This window comes from Phyllobates terribilis, unplaced genomic scaffold (genome assembly GCF_046119375.1).
Source record: "Phyllobates terribilis strain yellow unplaced genomic scaffold, ASM4611937v1 Scaffold_9__5_contigs__length_417890890, whole genome shotgun sequence".
In the NCBI taxonomy this organism is placed as follows: domain Eukaryota; kingdom Metazoa; phylum Chordata; class Amphibia; order Anura; family Dendrobatidae; genus Phyllobates; species Phyllobates terribilis.
In genome coordinates this window covers 96,666,989-96,688,842 of record NW_027362769.1, presented here as the reverse complement: position 1 = coordinate 96,688,842, position 21,854 = coordinate 96,666,989, and the positions used below count along the sequence as shown (strand labels likewise).

Genomic DNA, 21,854 nt, shown 5'->3' with positions numbered 1-21,854 from the left:
GCATGATCATGTTGCAGGGGTGCTGAAGGAGTGAGAGAAGACGCCTACTCCCTCTCACAATCTTCTCAATGCCATGATTGTTATTGATCATGGCATGAAGAAGATAACACTGGCTTAGGTCCTGATGATGTTAACCCTATCAGGTCCCGATTATGTCGCCGGTGCAGAGCTAGGAATTCCTGCGCTTGAGGGTCCCAAGCGCTGCAAGACCACTGACCATAGTAAAACGTTGGCGCTGCACAAAGCCCGGCAAGCGCCGACATTTATCATTGGCGGTCGGAAGGCAGTTAACACAATCAACTGTTTCTCAGTTTCTTGACGTGGTCCTTATGATTTCTAGTCATTTTAATTATTTTGCTGAATGTATTTTTGTTTCCTGATGAGTTAAAATTGGTCAGGTTTTCTTTTACTGGTCCACTTTTAAATTACATTTTGACACACCTATTTTCGAGGTTTACCATTGTTTGTGGTGTTTACTCTATTAAATATCTTTATTTTCCTGTTTCTAGTGCTGGCCCAAAGGGAGACAACATATATGAGTGGAGGTCGACTATTCTGGGACCACCTGGATCAGTATATGAAGGAGGAGTATTTTTTTTGGATATCACTTTTTCATCCGATTATCCATTCAAGCCACCAAAGGTAAGTCGAGCCCTTCAGAGAAACTCTGCCCACACTTTATATAAAATGGAGCTGGTCTAGTATTTCTGGAGGCTGGTGTCATCTCTTGGAGCTTGTGCTGTGCAGTGACACCGTTTTGGATACCACCTCCTTTAATTAAAGCGTGAGGCGATCTAACGCTGTGTTGCTTGTATTTGAGATGCTCCTTTCAGTGACTTGGCCGTCGCCTGTGAGAATTGGGCAGAAGTTTCAGACTAGTGCAGACTTCTGCACGTCCCAGCAGATCAGTAACGTGGAGGCGTGAGACTGTAACCTGACTAGACCGCAATACTAAATCTGACTCGGAGGAGACAAATATAAAATTGCAAGACACGAGCAGACTTTTTACATCTAGTACAGCCAGAAATAAAATACTCTACTTCTCTGTTTTTAAAGAAATGACTGCCATAAGTGAGCTCAGCCGTATTCTATTAAGTCATGCTCTCTTTTGGAAGGCTCACAAGAAGTATTATTATTTTATAAGGAGAAACCAGGGATTAGGTCATACGAATACTGAATTCTTATCCAATAGATATTTTGCCAGTATCGGCTCATAAAACTGTAAATTGTGATATCCAAAATATCTTCTAACAAGTGTTATAGACACATTATAGTACGAGGAGCCAAGGGACCTTTTTTACCCCATAAGATATGTTGGCTGACATTATTCTGTTCCAGAAGTTAAATAAGAGAAGTAGTATTATTATATGTTAACTTTTAATAGATGTATTTCTGTTATATACATATATAGCAATTATTGGACTAGGGTCCATTCATAATGATTTTGTTTTGGTTTTAGCCTTGGGTCCAGCTTTTGGAACCCTAAATGATCAATTTTAGTCGCTGAAGGGGAAATTTAATATTGCATGACAGATGTTCAGATGAGTAGACCTCCACGTAATATTTGGACAGGCCCAATCTACCAGAGGGAACCTAAACAGCTGTACTTTTCATCCATAGAAAGCAGTCCCGAATGGGGGACATCCTTCTTTATGATCCACATGCTGTGATTGGGCATGGTGAAAGCAGAGACTATCCTTTTAAAGGGAACCTGTCGTCAAGTTTTTTCCATGTAAAGTAAGGCCAGCGCCTGTACGCCATCTGTTACAGCACTCTACAATGTTAGGGTGCTTTCACATTGCATTCTGTGTCCCCGTCAGGGCATACGTCCTAAAATTTCCCTCAAAACGGGGTCTGGACTTACAGCATATGTCCAGACCCATTTTTGTGGGGAAATTTAGGACGTATGCCCTGACGGGGACACAGAATGCAATGTGAAAGCAACCTTATAGAAGTTCCCAATCCTCTCTGCAGAACTCAAAAGCAAGCTTTTATTAAACTCTCCTATGGCACAATCCAGTCTGATAGGGTTCGCTGGTCTTAATCCGGCCCCTCTTTTCTTTTTGCAATCACCTTCTCCCTCTTGCTTCGTGTGACTGGCCCATCCTACGTGATCCACACAATGTCCCCCATCGAGCTCCAGCGTAGGTGTACTTCTCTCTGCTCTGCCGTGAGTAGAGCAAAGTATTGATCATGCGCTGGTTCTTTTTGTCCTTTTCCCGCGCATGCTCACTTTGCTCTGCGCTCGGCAGGGCAAAGCGAAGTACACCTGTGCAAAAGAACGATGGCGGACACTGTGGATGCCGTAGGAAGCGTTATTCACACGAAGAATGGAGGAGGATGGCAATCTCAAGGAGACAGGAGAAACCGGATCAAGTCTAGCGACGTCCATCGGGTTGGACTGTGCCGTAGGTGAGTATAATAAAAGCTATTTTTTGTGTTATGCAGAGCCTATTGGGGACTTGTATACAGCAGTCCCGAATACTGTTAACAGGGCTTACAGGTGCTGGCCCTACTTTATATGGGAAAAACCTAGTGACTGGTTCTTTTTAATTAGGAAAAAAAATAAAATGTTGATGCAAATACACAAATAGCATGGATGATGTGTATGTGATCCTAACAAAACAAAAGTAAACGCCAAGCAACAATCAGATAGGAATATCTATTAACAAAGTTGTAGATTTTGCAAGTTCTGCAAAAATGTTGCAACTTTTGTGGCTTTATCTGTCACACACAACTTTTCTAAGTTGGTGATGCTAAGTTAAAGGAACGTTTACCAATCACATTTCGACAAATTCATTATAAGTTAGAATGAAAAGTAGCTTAAATTGTAGTTTGAATCGACTCTGGCGCATAGCAGTAGTTTTTTCTGATTCTGGCACACATCTGCCCCGAAAGATGCACCAAATCCATTAATGCCTCTTAATAAGTTTCTCGTTTCTTACTCCAGCTGTTGTTTCTTCATGACTCTTGATGAATCAGCCCCTAAATACTATACGAATGAAAGAGGGAATGTGGCTACATTGTAGGGGCGAACAACATTAGGCAGGAGATCCTATAGCTAGTAACTAGCAGACTTGAGCATTGGAGAACAAAGCTGATTATGACAGTTAACGCTCAATCTGCTGCTCATATTGCGCTCATAATCAAAGGAATTTCCTAATTGGTTATCTATGTTCACTCTTCTGCAAAATAACGTTCATCTTCTCCTGGTTTGAAGGAATTTAACAAATGATTTTTCTGTCAATTCAGACCTAAATGGGTTCTTTGTCAATGGACTCTAACAAAGAAGGGGTTGTCTAAAGCAAAGAGCTGATCATAGTGTCCTTCCTGCAGGGACCCTAGGGATCTGTAACGAGACCTAGCAGTAAGTGTTCAGTTTCCCTGCAGCACGACCAGAGGACAAATTAAGCATTACACAGTACTCGGTTAAATCCATAGTTTACCTGTCTACTGCAGCAGAGACCGAGTCCTCCAGAGAGACTTTTTTGCAACCGTTGTCGACTCAAGACAAAAGCCAAGAAAGAAACCCTTTAACTTAAAATCTTCCAATAGTATATATGTAAGGTACATCAAAGTTTTATAAAATTGGACGCATCCTTTAATATTTATGACCTGGTGATTTCATTATCTAACCCATTTCCACTTATTTCCAGTTTTTTTTTTTCTCCAATTGTTTCCAAATTCATAAAGATTGGTCATTAATATTAGCACATGGCTGTGACACACTTAGAAGGAAGGTATAATGTCATCAGTGTCTTATCAGTATATCCAGTGTGTTTACACCTAACGCACCCTTCTCTTTCTTGAATTTTAGGTCACATTCAGAACCAGAATCTATCACTGTAATATCAACAGCCAAGGAGTCATCTGCTTGGATATTCTGAAAGATAACTGGAGTCCGGCATTGACTATCTCAAAAGTTTTGCTATCTATTTGTTCCCTCTTGACAGACTGCAACCCTGGTAAGCCATTATATTAGGTAAATGGGCAATTCAACACGTCATAGGAGTAATCCAATAATACTTGCATTAAAGGCTAGATGTATGACGGAAGTGGTTGCATGACGTGCTGTCCGCTGCCATAGAATACATTGGCCTTTCACGTGATCTCGCATTTACTACAGGGTGACAGTGACAGTTTTCACTAACGTCCTACCCCATAGACTAGAAAAAAGATGACATTGAACAGACAACACCCAGGAGGATGTAGTGTAACATTCATGGTAACTGCAAGAAAATTTTAGAAATTTCAAGCATGAATATTTTCTAAGCCAAAGTAAGCTGTGTGCACAATTATCAGGCAATTTGTATTTTTGATTGATTTTATTATTGATCAAATATAGTGTTGTTGGTCAATACAAAAGGTTAATAAACCTGAATATTTCGAAAAGTAAAAGTGAGGTTTTGTCTTGCTTATGAGAATGTGTTCAGAATTATTTCAAAACTATTAGTGTGCAGAACTATTATGCAACTACATTAAAAACGTACATTTTCCCATTACAGTTGTTTACTTTCATCTGTTACAGTGAGAATAATGACCAAACAACTCAAAATATGCAAAATACATTTCCAAAAATATATCTGAGACCAATATAGCAATCCTTCTTTTCAACAACATTCATAAGCTCCATCCATGGAGTCTTTCAGTTTCTTAATCTGTGGACGATCAACTTTTTGGGCAGCACCAACCATAGCCTCCCAAATACCAATCAGAGAGTTGACTGATTTCCTTCAACCCAAGTCGCCCACAACTTCTCAATAAGGCCACGGTCAGTATTTTACCTCAGTGTTTGTAAGCCAAACATGGGCAATAAAGACAGAAGTGGTGACTTGTTTCTAGTATACTTTTTCTCTGATTGTTCCACTCCTGATTTTGGTTTACAAATACTGAATGTGTGAATGTGGCCTAAGGTTTAAATCGGGTGAGGAAGGGGTCGTGTCATTATTTGTTCATCTTTATGGTCTTTACTCTCAGCTGAGCAGTGGAGACTTAGATGCTGCGATGGAGCATTGTCCTGCAGGAAATCATGGTTTTCTTGAAAGATGCAGACTTTACTCTACCATTGATTGAAGAAAGTGTCTTCTAAAAACTGTCAGTAGGTTTGGGAGCTGATTTTGAATCCATCGTCAACCCTGTAATGTTTAACTAGCTCATCTTTAGCAATACCAGCCCATAGCAGTACCCCACCTCCACCTTGCTGACGTCTGAGTGGAAGTGAAGGTCTGTGTCCATTATTGATCCAGCCCCAAATCCATCCATCTGGTCCGTGAAGAGTCACTCTCATCTCATCAGTCCATAAAACCTTTGAAAAATCTGTCTTCAGATATTTCTTGTCCCAGTCTTGACGTTTCACCTTCTGGGTCTTGCTCAGTGGTGGTCGGGTTTCAGTCTTCTTTCCTTGGCCGCGTCCCTGAACACCTTGTACTTTTGGGCCTCCAGGGAGGTCACAGTTCAAGATATGACAGCACTGAAGGATAAGGCTTCATGGTCGCTTCATGTTTGATTCTTCTCAAATCTTTCACCGTTAATGTGTCTTTTTTTTTTCTCAACATGTTTTTTGCGACCCTGTTTAGTATTTGCAAAAAAAACTTGTGAAATTGATCAGATGTTGGGGTGCAATCACAGAACCATCACGAGTGTTAAATCTCTCTTTTTGGGCCCATTTTGCCTGAGGAAAACAAGCTGCCTAAAAATTCTGCACACCTTGATAAAGGGCGTTGTATCCTTTGGCCCCATCCTCCACATTACACAAATATAGATCACCTGATCTGCTTGATCCAATAAGCATTCAAGTTTATACAGCGCAGAGTTGGAAAATTTGCATAAAAATGATGATATGGTGAAAACACTTGCCTAATAATTGTACACACAGTTTAGTTTGAAATATTAAATCATGGAAATAAACAATATTTTCCTTATAATTTGCTATAAATGTTTTTTTTGTTTGAAAAATGTTACATAAAGCACAAGCACTTTCAGTGGTGATCACTTCTGAATCTGAAGCTTTGCTTCATTGAATACACTTACAAGCCTGAATTACATGTCATCATTTCTGCTGTAAATGATGTCCTTACATTTCAGGGCAGAGCAGATGGCGAAGGTTTAATGCAAAATAATGTATCTATTAAAAATACTGTGCTGCTGCGTTCTCATGGAGGAAAACTTCTTTCAATGATAGCATACATTTGGGGAGATCCTTGCAATAAAATTGGGTTCAAGAAAGACCTTTCTGCATAGAGTTGAGTGGTTGAAGGAGCAGATGAGCGCTGTACTCTTGCGATCTCCATCAGCTTGGGGAGGTGGGGGGCTTGCTTGATCGTATACCCACTCAAACGCATTGCACTTATGCTGTAAGGAGGAATGGGGACATAAGACCCCCATTGTAGTTAAATGGAACCTGTCACAATTTTTTTTCCCGATATAACCTACAGCCACCACATTTCAGACCTTTGTTACAGCAGTCTATAATGCTCCACCTATGACACCAATTCGCCCTGAAAGGCAAAAAAAAAAGACCTTTTTTTGTACTCGCCTGCAGGTGATCCAGTCCGATGGGCATTACTGGTCTTGGTCCGGTGCCTCCTCTCTTCTTGCGATGCCGTCCTCCTTCTCTGCTTCGTGTGGATGACGCGTCCTACATCATCCACACTATTCCCCTTTGCGCTTCTTCTCAGGCATACTTCTCTCTGCCCTGCTGAGGGCAGAGCAAAGTACTGCAGTGCGCATGCGCCAGCGCTCTTATGAACTTACCCTTTAAGGTAATTAGCAGAGGGGCCCGGCCCTCAGTGTACATTTATTATCTATCCTTTGAAAAACTCCTTCCAACTCCCTCACACGAAAGTTGTATGCTAGCTATGCAAACTGTTTTAACTGCATATTGAGGTCTCACCGGGGGTGTACAAATGTATCGGCTATCTTATGGTCAGACTACATTGAAGATCATTAAAAATGTTCGGTGAAGGCACCACTATTAAATGGATTCTGTTAGTAGGTGTTTAACAATCAGCACTCCACTATAGCGGTGGTGCAATTGGAGGGTAAATAGTGCTGTAGAAAGCTCAGAATGGGCTGTATTACGTAACACTGACCCAACTGAACATTAAAGATATATGGTTATACCTTCTATGAGTGCCGGGACTTTTCTGATTTTGCTATTTAATCTGAGAGCAAAGTGATGTAGGGGTAGAAAGCCCAATTCCAGGGATGTCCCACTTACTAGGTTGTGTTGTTGTTTCAACAAAATCTGTGTTTTATCAGAAGGAGGTTATCGCTACAGGACTAGGTGTTTCTTGTCTTCTAGTCATCTGCTCTATAGCCCCATCCCCCACCACTGATCAACAGCTTTCTGACAGAACACAAGTGCACAGAAAGCTGCCAATCAGTGGTGTGGGCGGGGTTATACACAGCTCGGCATTCTGAGCTCTGCTAGATCTGCAGCAGAGAAAACTGTGATTGTATCAAAATCACAGTATGCATCCCAGCTGGAATATTGCTGGAATCAGGGTCTTGGTCCCTACATCATGCTGTACTCAGATTACATAGAAAAATCTGTTGAAAAATTCCCTTTTAAAATAGACTGGTGGTGTGGGGGGGGGGGGGCTGCAATGTGAAAATATAAACCAATGATTATACAAAAGTAAAAGGTTCACTGAAAAGATGCAAAGAAACGCACACATCTGCAAACGTAATAAAAAAAATAAATTTGTGTATATGGGGGTGAGGACGGTTAGGAAAATAGGGAAAGGGAACCCACACATTACGCTGCATCCAACTGCAGCTTCATCAGGTGAGGTCAGTTGGCGCGCTGGCTAGTTGGTCATACAGATTGGCAGAGCTCTCCTTGCACGTTTCCTCCAGTACATTCAGTAAGCTGAGTGCAGCCACATGAAGGGCACTAGTTTTACTCTATGCGCAGATTGTAGATGTCTAAAGTTCATCTTGAGATTCTAGGAATCCTGCTTCAATTCTGGATCATGTCAGTGTAATAGTACAGACAATTCTTCATGTGTGAGCTGTATAGAGTGTGTGTGGATTGGACGACCTTCCCCCCACCTCTCCCTAGTGCTGGCAGTGACCCAAAATATTATTTCATGGTGGAAAAAAAACCCTACAAAGTTTAGGATTGAGATGAAGTTAATTGACAAAAGCATAATGTGGTTGTGTATCATGTGCAAGTTTTTGCTCACTTAAACAGCATGGTATGGCGACAGGCACTCTCTTCTTAGAGCCAAAACTGCACAAAAAAATTGTAGTAAATGTTTAACGAATACCCCAATCTCATGAGTAGGGAGCATTTTTTACAGAGAGAGTTCCCTCTGCCTCTTCTAGCAATGGCTGCTCGCCCTGTGTACACAGCAGCCCATCAGATGCTATGAAATGGAGGCTGTCATTCCCCACAATTTACTTATGTGCCTGATCTTTTTGATCTCTCCTAGAAATCAAACGCAACGAATATACAGGGTGGCCCAAAAAACGTTATACACAATTCAACATGAAAAATATCTGTATAAAAGCTTTATTACTAGATTTATATAGACAACAAATTGTAGCTATAAGACCTGTTTGACTTCTGCAATCACATTAGGTGCTCCAAGTGGTCACCATTCACATCCAGACACTTCTGATTTCAGCAAACTACTGTAGGAACAACTTTAGTTGCAATGTCCTCACGGATAGTTTTGCATGACATTTCCATTCTTCCTGTAGTGCAGTCAGTGCCAAAGGTTTCAAATTTATCACAAATGCGAGCGATTGACAGACATGTTGATGGGTTTGTTCCAAAGTCATGTCGCCATTGTCGTTGTATCAGGGCTGTGGAGTCAGTACAAAATGGACCATCTCCGACTCCTAAAATATATAATAAATTGGGTACAGTAGTTCAATGCAGTTTGTGGGGAATATTTTTTCATAAGAATTTGGGAAAGTTATGAAATGTCCTATTCCTGATCTCAGCTAGACTTTTAGCTGAGATGAATCTGTGCTACAGTAAATTTATCACTTAAACATGAGCCATGTATGAGGGAGTCGGAGTCTGTCTCATGGAAATGTTGGAGTTGGAGGTATGGCTTACCGACTCCGCAGCCCTGGTTGTGCTTCACACACATTCTCAGATTTCAATACCACTTCACAATGGTTTGCCTTGCTCATGCACACCTCCGCCGTTTTATTAGACTCTTCTGATGGGCATATGGTAGATCTAGCAATCATGCAGCTATATACAGCTTTAGGGACAACCTAATTAGTACATATTGCCGCCATAATTCAAATCGGATTTTAATAAGGGCATAAATACCCACTATTGAAGTGTGTATACAGTTGAGCAAAAAATATTTGCAGGGCCCTGGTCCAGGGTCCACGTCGATAGTCCTCGGCAGCCAAGTTAGGACACTGTGAACTTTCTTGGCAGGAACTCTAATACCAGCATTCTGGTGGGCGCCTTATGTGATACCTAGGCATCCACAGCCTAATTGGCTCCAATGATTTATAGCAAATCTGACTTCAGACCTGTGACTGGGAAGTTTGCACCTGGCCTATTAGTATATAATGACACATCTGGTTTAAAGCCCCCTCTTCAGGTTGCCGAGATAAATAAAAACTATGCTGAACTGTGCAAGTGTGGGCAGACCGATGTTCTCCACTGGTGATTATGGTGCAAAAAATGTAAAATTACTAATAGGGGAGACGAAAGAATACAACCGTTTCATTGGTACGAGTCCAAAATGGTCAGAAGGGGCGCTCTCTCGACCTCTTCTCCCCTTACTTCCAGTGATTTGGTGAGCCGCTGAGTGGTTTCGGGACACTTCATGGAAACACTTTAGTCAAGGCTACTTTGGATTCATACCTACAATTCCAGTAAATTCCTCAAATACTCTTATTTAGCACACTTTTTTTCCTACTCTTATTGGCTAAGGCTCCTTTCACATTGCGTTTTTGCTCGCATACAGTGGTCCCTTCGGGGCTTGTTTGCGAACCTCCCCCTCCAAAAAAAACATGTTTCGGGCGTATGCGTCGACAGGGCCATAGAATATAATGGTGCCAACAGTCAACTTATGATCTACTAGACACTCTAAGTGGACACTCAGGACACTGGGTGGATCTAGGTTGACACTCATACGCAGTCCACTATATCTACTTGTCTGTCCAGTAGGTGTACATGCCCAAAAATGATGCACGCCAGAGTACACGTTGGCACCATTATAGTCTATAGTTCAATTGGTGCATAAGCTGAATCCTGTTTTCCGGGGTGGTTCGGGTGCAAGCCCTGACGGGACCACTGAACGTGGGCAAAAACGCAATGTGAATGGAGCCTTACAGAGAGCAAGCTGGTGCCTGAACTACGCCACAGTTACATAGGGCAGTATGGCTTTATAAGAGTTTGCTTTAAAGCTTATGACGTCAGTTCTTCCAATAGTTTAAAGCGACTGAAGACAAAGGATATTTATAGGACACACAATTTAGTTGCATCTGCAGCCACTTCATGTTTTGTCAGTGCATTTGAGGATGCTGCACGTGCTGGACTTGTTAGTTGGCACATATTGGATGTATTCTCATGAAATATCTTGCTGATGTAACCTCTTTCTTTCCTTCCTTGTAGCTGATCCCCTGGTTGGAAGCATAGCCACTCAGTATTTGACCAACAGAGCAGAGCATGACAGGATAGCCAGGCAGTGGACCAAGAGATACGCTACATAAGCTGTACAGCGGGAAGAAGCACAAGGCATCTGTACAACATGCAAGGAATCTTTATAGCCTTTACAATACGGACTTCTGTGTATATGTTAAACTGATTCTACTCTCTGCTTTTATCCTATATGGTTATACTGCCCCAAGAAAGGTAAATGCTATCAAGAGTAGAAGTTTGTAGCTGTAGATTAGTCATGTTAAAATGCCTACTTGCAAGTCTTGCTTCTTTGGGATATCAAAATGTATTTTGTGATGTACTAAGGATACCGTTCCAAACCAAATATTATAGTGCATTTTAGCCTAATTCATTATCTGTATGATGACGTTATTAAAGTTTAGCTGTAGATTACTAGAAAATGTCATTTGTATTAAACCCAGAAATATTTCCAATTATGTGGTACATGCTGTTGTGAATACTGTTTAACCTTTGTCAGTTTGTACTGAAGAATTTCCTTTATTCCCTTTGTAGCTCCGAGAGCACCCAATGTATTACCCCGAACACAATAAACATGTTCCCTAAGGTGTACGTTTCTTTGCTCCCACATGATGAAATCAATGGTCTTTTGAGAGGCGTGGAAATGACTTTTATTCGGATTCAACGCATCGATCTTTTTAATACAATTTGTGATAATCTTGGATTTTGATTCCTAATGTAATTTATGGCTGAAATTATAAAAGGGATAATTATTCTTTGCTTCTTTTTGCTGAGGAATTGAGACAAATAGAAGGACAGACAGATATATGTACACCATATGAAGAAAACTATTGGGATCATTGAATGTCAGGTTTTTCATCCAGTCCCATTGTCATGTATAACACCCGACTCCTCACCATGCCCTCTGCCGTTTACTACCATTTGTAGAAGAATGACTTCTTCTAAAGAGCGCACTGACACTAGCATGGTCCTATAATGGGATGTCATCATTGTAACAGGTCATCAAATTTCTTCCCTCCTTAATATTCCACAATCACTTGAGAGTGATATTGATATAAAGTGAAAGGAACCTCATCCACAAAGTGGAGACCACATAAAGTTACAGATCTGGGTCAGTGACTGCTGGCTTAATAACTGCAGAGTCCAAACCTTCTCTGGCATCAATATCAGCACAGGCATTCCACTGTATATATAGTGACGTTTCAGACAGTCATTTAGCCTTCATCAGAACTAGAGTATACAAAAAAAATAAACTTTATTCATATTTTCACATCAACCCCTGGAGTGTCAAGCCTATAACTTTCACAATATTTGGAGTGGATCCTACTTGAGTACTCATCTTAGAGTGCCACACAGCCTTCTATTACTATCAATATCAGTACAAACACTGCGCGTCGGGAGCTTCATGGCCAAGCCTCTACATGCAAGCCTTATATCACCAAGCACAATGCTAAGTATTGGATGGAATGGTGTAAAGCCTCCTGAGAAAACGTATACTGTGCAATGACTGATCATGCTTCTCTATCTGGCATCGGATGGATGAGTCTGGTGAATGCCAGGAGAATGTTATCTGCATGTTGCCAGCCTTAAAGTTTGGTGAAGGAGTCGATGTTAGCTGCTTGATTGCATTATACCTCCTCTACTATACTTTTTGCAGTTGGCATGGCACAGTCAGGCAGGCCAGTAAAAAGAAATCTTAAAGGGGTATTATCATGTCCAAGAATCTATCCCAATATCTAGCATGTGTAATAATAATAATAATATTAGCAAATACCTCCAATTAGAAATGTAGTATAGTTCTTCTGATTCGCTATGTCTCTTTCCTCATGTGCAGGCATTGCAGAACCTCAAGTATCCATGGTTATGATCACTGATATAGTGACAGTTAGCTAGTTGCTAGTGGTAGTAACCATGGATACCTAAGGTCCAGCAATACCTGCACATGAGGAAAGACATAGTGAATCAGAAAAACTATACTACATTTCTAATTGGAGGTATTTACTATTATTATTATTATTGCACCTACTCCATATTAGGATAGGATCTTGGAGATGGGAGTACCCCTTTAACCCTTTAATGCGTCAGAATATCAGCACAAGTAAATTCCATAAATACATGGTTGGGGGAGTTTGGTGTGGAAGAACTTAACCGGCCCCACCGAGTCTTAATCAACCCCATTCAATATCTTTGGGAAGAACTAGGAAAGAAATTGCGAAAAAGAACTCCTCAAACATCAGCCTTTGACCTCACAAATGCTCTTCGGGATAACTGGGCAAAACTTCCCACAGACCCCTTACAAAATCTTGTAGAAAACCTTCCCAGAATAATGGAAGCTGTTTTAGCTGCAACGTGGGACTATCTTCATATTAATATCTCTGGATTTAGAATGGGAAGTCATAAAATCTCCATGTAGTTGTAATGTGGAGGATGCAAAATACTTTTCTCCATTATATAGTGTTCATTGACTAAGAGTAGGGGGCACTAACCTCTGACACCTAGGGAGAAAAAAAAACATTCTGAACATCTGCCCTATAAATCAGTGATGGAAGTGGCAAACAGTAGTGGGAGAAAGTGTTGCTGCCTGTTGATAAATTCACTTTTAGCTTTCCTTTACCATGGGGTCTCTTAATACTGATTGTTTTATATTTCAGGGGTCACCATTATAGCATGGATATGGAGACTGATGTATTTGTCCATATGTCTTAGGTTAAGGTACATTTACTTGACTTAAAATAGACATTTTATATATTTTCTATGGTATTTCTGTACCTGCATGGTAAAAGTTGGGACTACTCATCTTATGGGACTACTGTTTTTCTTGCCTGCTCCTGCGCTTGTCATTGAATCGGGGAAGCAGATCTCTTTTTCAATGTGCTAATACAGGGCTTGTGAAGGTTTCCATGATGAAGACCATTTAATACAGCCTGAGGCTATGTGGACACGGTGTCGTATGCCAGCGCAGCCACCAAATTTTCACAGTCAAAGCCACTTCAGGTAAACGCCTGTGATCATTTTCCTGAGGTGCCTTCATGTACATATCACTTATAATTGGGATGTATCATGTTAAATTTGAAAATAAACCTGAATCTGTACAATGTTCAGAAAAAAAAACAGTATAAGGTGGTACTTAGCTGCAGAAGTTTTCATATATGGAGAAGAAAAAGGCTGAAAAGATAGCGGCACTCACCACTGGTGACTTAAAACTACATCTTTATTGAGGGAACATGCACATGATCTGGACCTAGGAAAGTATAGTTGAATGACAGCTGTTTTGCGTGAAACCTGCTTCCGGCTCATCATTGAGCCGGAAGAAGCGCGTTTCGCTCGAAACAGCAGTCTCTCATCTTCTTTCCTAGCTCCAGATCATGTGCATGTTCCCTCAATAAAGATGCTTTTTAAGTAGTGTTGAGCGAGTATGTTCTATTAACCCTTTCGCCGAGTATGCTCGGGCCGAGCTCCGAGTATTTACAGCTGCTCGGTGATATGCTTGAATCGCTCCCGTGTGCATGATTTGCAACTGTTAGACATTCCTCACATGTAATAAAACTGTCAATTTCTTACACATTCCTCACATGTAATAAAGCTGTCAAACAGTCACAAATCATGTACACGGGAGCGATTCAACCTAATCACCGAGCAGCTATAAATACTCGGAGCTCGGCCCGAGCATACTCGGACAGAACATACTCTCTCAACACTAGTTTTAAGTCATCAGTGGTGAGTGCCGCTATGTTTTCAGCCTTTCTCTTGTCCATATTCCACACTATACTGTTAGTATAGAAAGTGAGCGGTTTTCAAATGGAAGCCGTCCAAAGAATGATCATGCCTCTTCTTTTACCCACTATTTCCGAACCCTATGATATATGACAGAACATGTGCACAGCAGTATCGTTTTGACATTGCTGTGCATTATGTACATTATATGGAGCACTTTTGTTGCACATTTTCAGCCTTATTCTGCTTGAAAAAAGATGCCATGTGCACATACCCTAAATGGGGTATCTCTTTCTCAGATCTCAAACATTTATGGCAAAATATATGTCTGTTACACGCCGGTGGTCCTAAGCTCGCTTAGTCGTTTTTTGAACCTCTAATTGTTGATACTTTTAAATAATTTAGCTGTAGGCTTTTAAGTAACATCTGGCATTCATTTGTAGTTGTAAAAGTTCTTTTTAAAGCATGGAAACATTACTACGGCACATAAAAGACTTCGCTTTATTCTAACAGTCGGCATATATAAGGCTATAGTGGTTGTTTCTAACCGAACAGGTTCCTTTTTACAAAATGCTTGTTACCGTTTAAGCGCTTGATTAAAATGAAGGGAAAATACTTTAACTCTGAATTACTCTGTTTTGTGTACATGGAAGTTAAAATTGCATAAAGGACGCCTTGATGGATAGAGAGAGGTTTGATTGCTTCATACGAAGGTTTAAAGGGGGAACATAAACAAGTAAGTTGTTTCCTGCTGATTATTTGGAGAGGTTAGCGGTATAGGAACAGTAAGTCATTTATGTAATGTGAGAAAGCGTTGAGAGGTCCACGTTACGGTGTATTGTAATTTTCATATTAAATTTATCGAACCTGAAATTGTCCCAGTTTAAAACATAATTATTTTGTCTCTTTTATTCTGGTTAATATGATTCTTCAAATGTACAATTACATTCTTCCCCATGATTGTGGAGCCTACTGAAATGGACTAAGGAACCCTTTTAAACGCTTAGGAAGCCTTTGTAGGTTTTTGTTCAATATTCTAATTTACTGAGATAATGACTTTTGTGTTTTCATTGGCTGTAAGCCATAATCATCAACATTGCCAGAAATAAACACTTGAAATAGATCACTCTTTTTGTAATGACTCTATATAATATGTGAATTTCACTTTTTGTATTGAAGAACTGAAATGAATTAACTTTTTGGTGAGATGCACCTGTACATTAGGCCTAATTGGCAACAGAAGGCAATCTGCAGCTTTTGCCTATACGATAAAAGAAGGATTTCATACGGATTCAACTCCTATAGAAGATGAATGGATAATCTCTTGCCCTCCGATGGGTTCCTATGTTTAGAGCATGCACCAAATGTGTTTTCACAATAAGATGTGTACAGAGCCCTTGTTTTCCAATTATTTTCCAGCCAACACTAGCATGGCCGAAGTTTCAGTCATTTTACTAAACTGCTTTATGTGCATCAGCACTAAGCGAGGAATAGGGAAGGGGAGACAAAATATGGAGATTTCGTGATACATGGTAGGCCCCCCTCACACAACAAAAACTTGTTGCTCTAGCTGTCTCTTTGCTTGAGCTTTTCACATAATGTTAAGGATTTCAAGGGGTGACGTTTCTCCTTGTGGAGAGTGACATGGCAAGTCTAACATGCCAAGGTGAAGAGACTTTTAAGCCACAATGCTCCTCTGGTAAATATTCATTTATCTAATGATCCTTGTTACATGACTCAGGATAAAAAGCCAAAACCAAAATCTCAATTTGCAGATACTGTGTTTCGGGGTACTGCCCCTCGTCAGTGCAAAGTGTGAGATCTGGTGTGGCTGGGTGAGAGGCGTAATGTTTCTCCTTTACGGAGAGTGACATGACAAGCCTGACATGCCAAGGTGAGGAGACTTTTAGGCTGCAAAGCGGGTATTTGGGCTGGTACTGCAACCTAGCCCAATTAAAATGAATTTGGCTCAGCTGAATCCATAATCAGACATGGCACTGTTTCTGAAAGCAAGCGGCATCAGTTTTTTTTTAAAAAAACCTGGACACCTTTTTTTTATGCGAACGGCTCTCTTCCTTTTAGCTACTTCCCCCTGCTTTCTGATCCAAATGCAGGAAAAGGGAGTAGAAAGCACTCAGTATTAATAGTCCTTATAGATGAGCGAACCCAAACTTTAAAAGTTCAGGGTTTGTACTAGACAGTTGGTGTCCGGTATTAAACGCCTGCACACTGACTTCTGCCGGAATTCCGTTGCAATGTTGAGAGAGATTTTTCTTTTCCAGATCCAAAGTTTGGGTCTCCCATTGTATTCAATGGGGTTCAGGTTCTGATTCAAGTTCAGGTACAGTTCTGGTAACTGAACATTGGACTAAAGTTGGGGTCGGGTACCAGAACCCCCAACTTCCACGGGTCCGCTCCTCTCTAATTGTCATATGTGCAGGAAATGTGAGAGCTAACTTTAGTCAAAAGCAGCAAGGCAATGAGTGATGTGGGAGAGGAGGGACATTTTGCAATATCCTCATATACAGTCCAGTAATGTGCATCATTAGTTATTTATCTGTCATACCTGGAGCGTATAATGAACAGATCAGCTGTGAAGCTTGCATTTGCAGGACCAGACCTCTCCCTGCTGGGAGTCTGCACCCGCTGGAATGTCAGTCATGCTGCTGTTGGCATGATCCAAGTGTAGCAGTGGTTGATGGTGATCGCTGACTAATAGGCTATCCTCAGGCATAAAGGAATGACGATAGTTTTTAAGTAAATGTAGCATCTAGGTATAAAAAAATGTATCATTAAAAATGGTATTAGGAGGCGATAGTCAGGCAATCCCCACATGTTTTTGTGGCTGTATAACAGCTGCGAAACATGCGGCCGCGGGGACTCGAACATGTCTCTCGAACACTCACGATACTTGGTGCATACTCGAGTACCCCAGGCAAACTCGAGTAGCGTGCACTTGCACTCATCACTAATCTTGGGCATCCTTTGGCTTCCGTACAGCCAGAGCTGTCATTCAAGGAAGAGGGGGTGGAAATAGATGGAAAACCAGTAGGTGGGAAGGTGTGCTCAACTTTTTGGCCACACCAAAGGAGCACTGCATTCCTGTGCTTGGTCTGAACAGTCATTTTATGCTGACCGTTTTCTTAACGAGGACTTTTTGCTGGATTTTTTTATTTAATTTAAATTGTGTCTCCTCCGTTTTCCACCGTTTCATTGATTCTGGAACAGCTTTTCTTCTGTGCCCCTCCGTTACAAAGTTATGCCCTCCCTGCCTCAATAAAAAATATCCATCTTTTCCCTTCAACCATCTGGGCATATATAACAGAACTCCTCTGTCGATACAGCCATGTTCGTATCCGAGGAGAAAATGCTAATGTTTACAGAGAAGTTCTGTGGTATACGCCAGTCCTTGTTGGGAAAATTTGTATCTTTATTGCAGAGGGCAATAACTTTTGACTGGAGGGGCACAGAAGATAAAGACAAACTGCTCTGGTAAAGCAGACTTTTCACTGGATTTTTTTTATTAATGGGCTATAGACGTTTATAGAAAAAAATGACAATCTTGATTATAAAAAAGAAATAATTTTTTTTCCTCTGGTCTTTTTTTCTTTTAATTCTACCAAGAAAAACGCAAGATAAATAACCACTAGTACTTAAATGCACTGGTGGTGAAAAGTTTGAACACACCTGTTCATGCAAGAATTTTCCTTGTTCTTATTGAATTGGTCACATTGTAGATTCAGACTAAAGGTGCTAAAACCACGACAGAACACATATGGAACCAAGAAGTAAAGAAATACTTGTGAAACAGACCAGACTATGTATTAAACCACAGATTCATCAAAGTATCTCTCTTTTACTCTGATGAAAGCTTTGCATTTCCTTGGAATTCTTGCAAGCCGATTCATCAGGTAGTGGCTTCCACTAAACAAGTTGTACCTCGTGAAGAGTTCATTTGTGGAATCACTGGTTTTCAATAATTGTTTGTGGTCACCATGTGTGTTTTGTAAAAGCAGTGTTGGTACACCGTTTCATACAGGAACCACTCCACAAAGTAAAGAGAAACAATTGTCCATTACGTTTAAGACAAAGATTAGTCAATCTGTAATATTGCCAGAACCTTGAAGGTATCCTCAAATGCCCTCATAAAATCCGTCAATCACTATGAGGAAACAAGTTCTGCTGAGAATCCCCCAGTAAAGACCAAGAATTACCTCTACTGTAGAGGATATGTTCATCAGAGTTACCAGCCTCAGAAACCACAAATTGACTGCAGCTTAGATAATAGCCCTCATAAATGACGCACAGACCTCAATTGGCAGACCCATCTTAAAATCAATTTTACAGTGGAGACTATGAGAAGCAGGCTTTTATGGTCAAATTGCCTCAAAGAAGCCACTATTGAGGATTGCAAACAAGAAGAGACATGTTTGGGCTAAGGAATACACATTAGATAAGTGAAAATCTGTACTGTGGGATGATCAGTCAAAATGTTAGAATTTTCGTAACAACCACGTCTTTATGATACTCAAAAATAACCATCCACTCACCTTTTCTAAGTGTGGGGTTATCCGAACACTCTTGAGTTGTAACTGAGTATCTTCGGTGTTCTCGTAAAATAAGTTCTCGTCGCCTTAGCTGCATGATTCATGCAGGATTGTCTGACAAACGAGCAATCCCGGCATGTGTTGCAACTGTCGAGACATGCAGCCGCGGCAACGCGAACATATTTTCCGAGCACGTTGAAGATACCCTGTTAGGACTCGAGCATGCTCAGATAACCCATTATCCGAGCACGTTTGCACAACACTACTAACCATGAATCATGGAGGAGAATGTGTGATGGCGAGGGGCGTTTGCTGATGACAGTATTGGTGATTTATTCCAAATTCAAGGTACACTTGGTCACACAAGGTCTACCACAGCATTCAGCAATGATATGCCATCCAGCTGGTTTGCACTTAGTGGGACCATTATTTGTGTTGGTATAGAGAAAAGATCCAAAACACACCTTCAGGCTGTGTAAGGGCTATGTGATTAAGAAAGAGAAAGATGGATTGCTATGTCTGATGACATGGCCTCCACAATCGCCCAACCTTGAACCAATTGATATGGTTTTGGATGATTTAGAAACAGAGTGAAGGCAAAGCAGCCAACAAGTGCTCAGCACATCTTGGAACTCCTTCACCACTGTTGGAAAGCCATTCCAGTTGGCTACCTGGTGAAACTACTTAAGAGAAAGTTTTGGCTGTACTCCTTATTTACTTATGTGTTCCTTTGTGGTTTTGCTGCCTTCAGTCTGAATCTACAGTGTGCACATTCCAATATGAACAGGGAAAACAGTTGCATGAACCAGTGTGACCAAGCTTTTGACAGGTACTTTAGTTACCATACTTTAGTTACCATATACAGTTTTTCTCTGTCCTACATCGTCTGACCCAATGCTCCACTAAAGATGGATACCACCGGAGGAGACGCCAAACGGAGCCCAAAGTGTCTCCATCTGCCTCATTATGGGCGGTGGTTCCATCGGGAATTTCGTCTGAATCGCATTTTTGTGGGATTTACACAGAAACCCTGACATAAGTGCTCAGCGTAGAACACAAGAATATGATCCAGCCTTATTCTGGAAGCGATCAAAAATATTACGTACCCCAAAATGTTACCAATAAAAAAACCTAATTTATCCCACACAAAACCAGTCCCCACTCAGGTCCGTCATCTGTCACTGGAACTATAGGGGGTTCCCATGTTACTAGTAGAACAAAGACTGGAAAAATGACATGGCTCCTGCCCCCTCAAATAAAATCCAGTAAATCCTACACTCCCAAAACTAAATGCCCCCCTCCTGAGCCCCACTGTGCCTAAACTGCAGTAGGCAGCCACAGGTTTGGCATTATTGTAGTGGGGACAGAGCACTTAACAATTTACAGGGTGCGTATCGCCAGAAGCACAAGCTTGGCACAATGTATACGGGCGCTACAATACAGTTGAAACCAGAAGTTTCCATACACTATATAAAAAGACAAATATGCATGTTTTTCTCAATATCTGACATGAAATCAGAATAAACCTTTCCCGTTTTAGGTCAATTAGAATTACAATAATTTTTAATATTTGGCAAATGCCAGAATAATGAGAGAGAGAGAATGTTATACGGCATTTTTAGTACTTACTGCAAAGTCCAAAGTTTACATACACTAAGATTACTATGCCTTTAAATAATTCTGGACTGCCCATATGATGATGTCATGTGTTTGGAAGCTTTTGACAGCTTTTTTGGCCACATCTAAGTTAATTAGAGACACACCTGTGGATGTATTTTAATGCACACCTGCCTGAAACACACTGCTTCTTTGTGTAGCATCATAGGAAAGTCTAAAGAAATCTGCCAAGATATCAGGAAGAGAATTGTGGACTTACACAAGTCTGGCTCATCCTTAGGTACAATTTCAAGATACCTGAAGGTGCCTTGTTCATCTGTACAAACAATTATACGCAAGTACAAACAAAATGGGAATGTCCAGCCATCATACCGCTCAGGAAGGAGACGGGTTCTGTGTCCCAGAGATGAACATGCTTTTGGTCCGACATGTGCATATCAACTTAAGGACAAAAGCAAAAGACCTTGTGAAGATGATGGCGGAAGCTGTTAAGATTGTGTCAATAACAAGTACTGTATCAACATGGGCTGAAAGGCCACTCTGCCGGGAAGAAGCCATTACTCGAAACGAAACATAAAAAAGCCAGATTAATGTTTACAAATGAACACAGGAACAAAGACCTTAATTTTTGGAGACATGTCCTGTGGTCTGATCAAACTAAAATTGAACTTTTTGGGCATAATAACCATCGTTACGTTTGGAAGAAAAAGGGAGAAGCTTGGAAGCCTAACACACCATCCCAACTGTGAAACACAGGGGTGACAGCATCATGCTGTGGGGTTGTTTTGCTGCAGGAGGGACTGGTGCACTTCACAAAATAGATGGCATCATGAGAAAAGAAGATTATGTGGCAATACTGAAGCAACATCTCAAGACATCAGCCAGGAAGTTAAAGCTTGGGCGGAAATGGGTCTTCCAAGTGGACAATGACCTGAAGCATACTGCCAAAATGGTAACAATGTGGCTTAAGGATAACAAAGTCAATGTTTTGCAGTGGCCATCACAAAGCCCTGATCTCAATTCTATTTAAAATTTATGGGCAAAGCTGAAAAGGCAGGTGTGAGCAAGGCGACCTACAAACCTGGATCAGTTACACCAATTTTGTCAGGAGGAATGGGCCCAAATTCCAACCAACTATTGTGAGAAGCTTGTGGAACAATATCCCAAACGTTTGACCCAAGTCGTTCAGTTTAAGGGCAATGGTGCCAAATACTAATGAAATGTATGTAAACTTTTCACTTTGCAGTAGGTAATAAAAATGCCTTAAAACATTCTTTCTCATTATTCTGGCATTTGGCAAATATTGAAAAATTATGGTAATCCTAATTGATTGAAAGGTTTATTCTGATTTCATG

The 21,854-nt window shown here is 40.8% G+C and overlaps 1 protein-coding gene across 2 annotated transcripts in view; it reads left to right on the top strand.

Moving 5' to 3' along the window:
• Positions 1–11,210, top strand: part of UBE2E3 (ubiquitin conjugating enzyme E2 E3) — a 64,799-nt gene extending 53,589 nt beyond the window's left edge. For both annotated transcript variants that reach the window (XM_073646799.1, XM_073646800.1), the window contains exons 4-6: positions 510–642; positions 3,818–3,965; positions 10,598–11,210. In XM_073646799.1, the coding sequence (XP_073502900.1) occupies positions 510–642; positions 3,818–3,965; positions 10,598–10,695 (379 nt within the window). In that variant the 3' untranslated portion in view covers positions 10,696–11,210. The remainder of the gene's footprint in view (positions 1–509; positions 643–3,817; positions 3,966–10,597) is intronic.
• Positions 11,211–21,854: the final 10,644 nt, after the last annotated feature.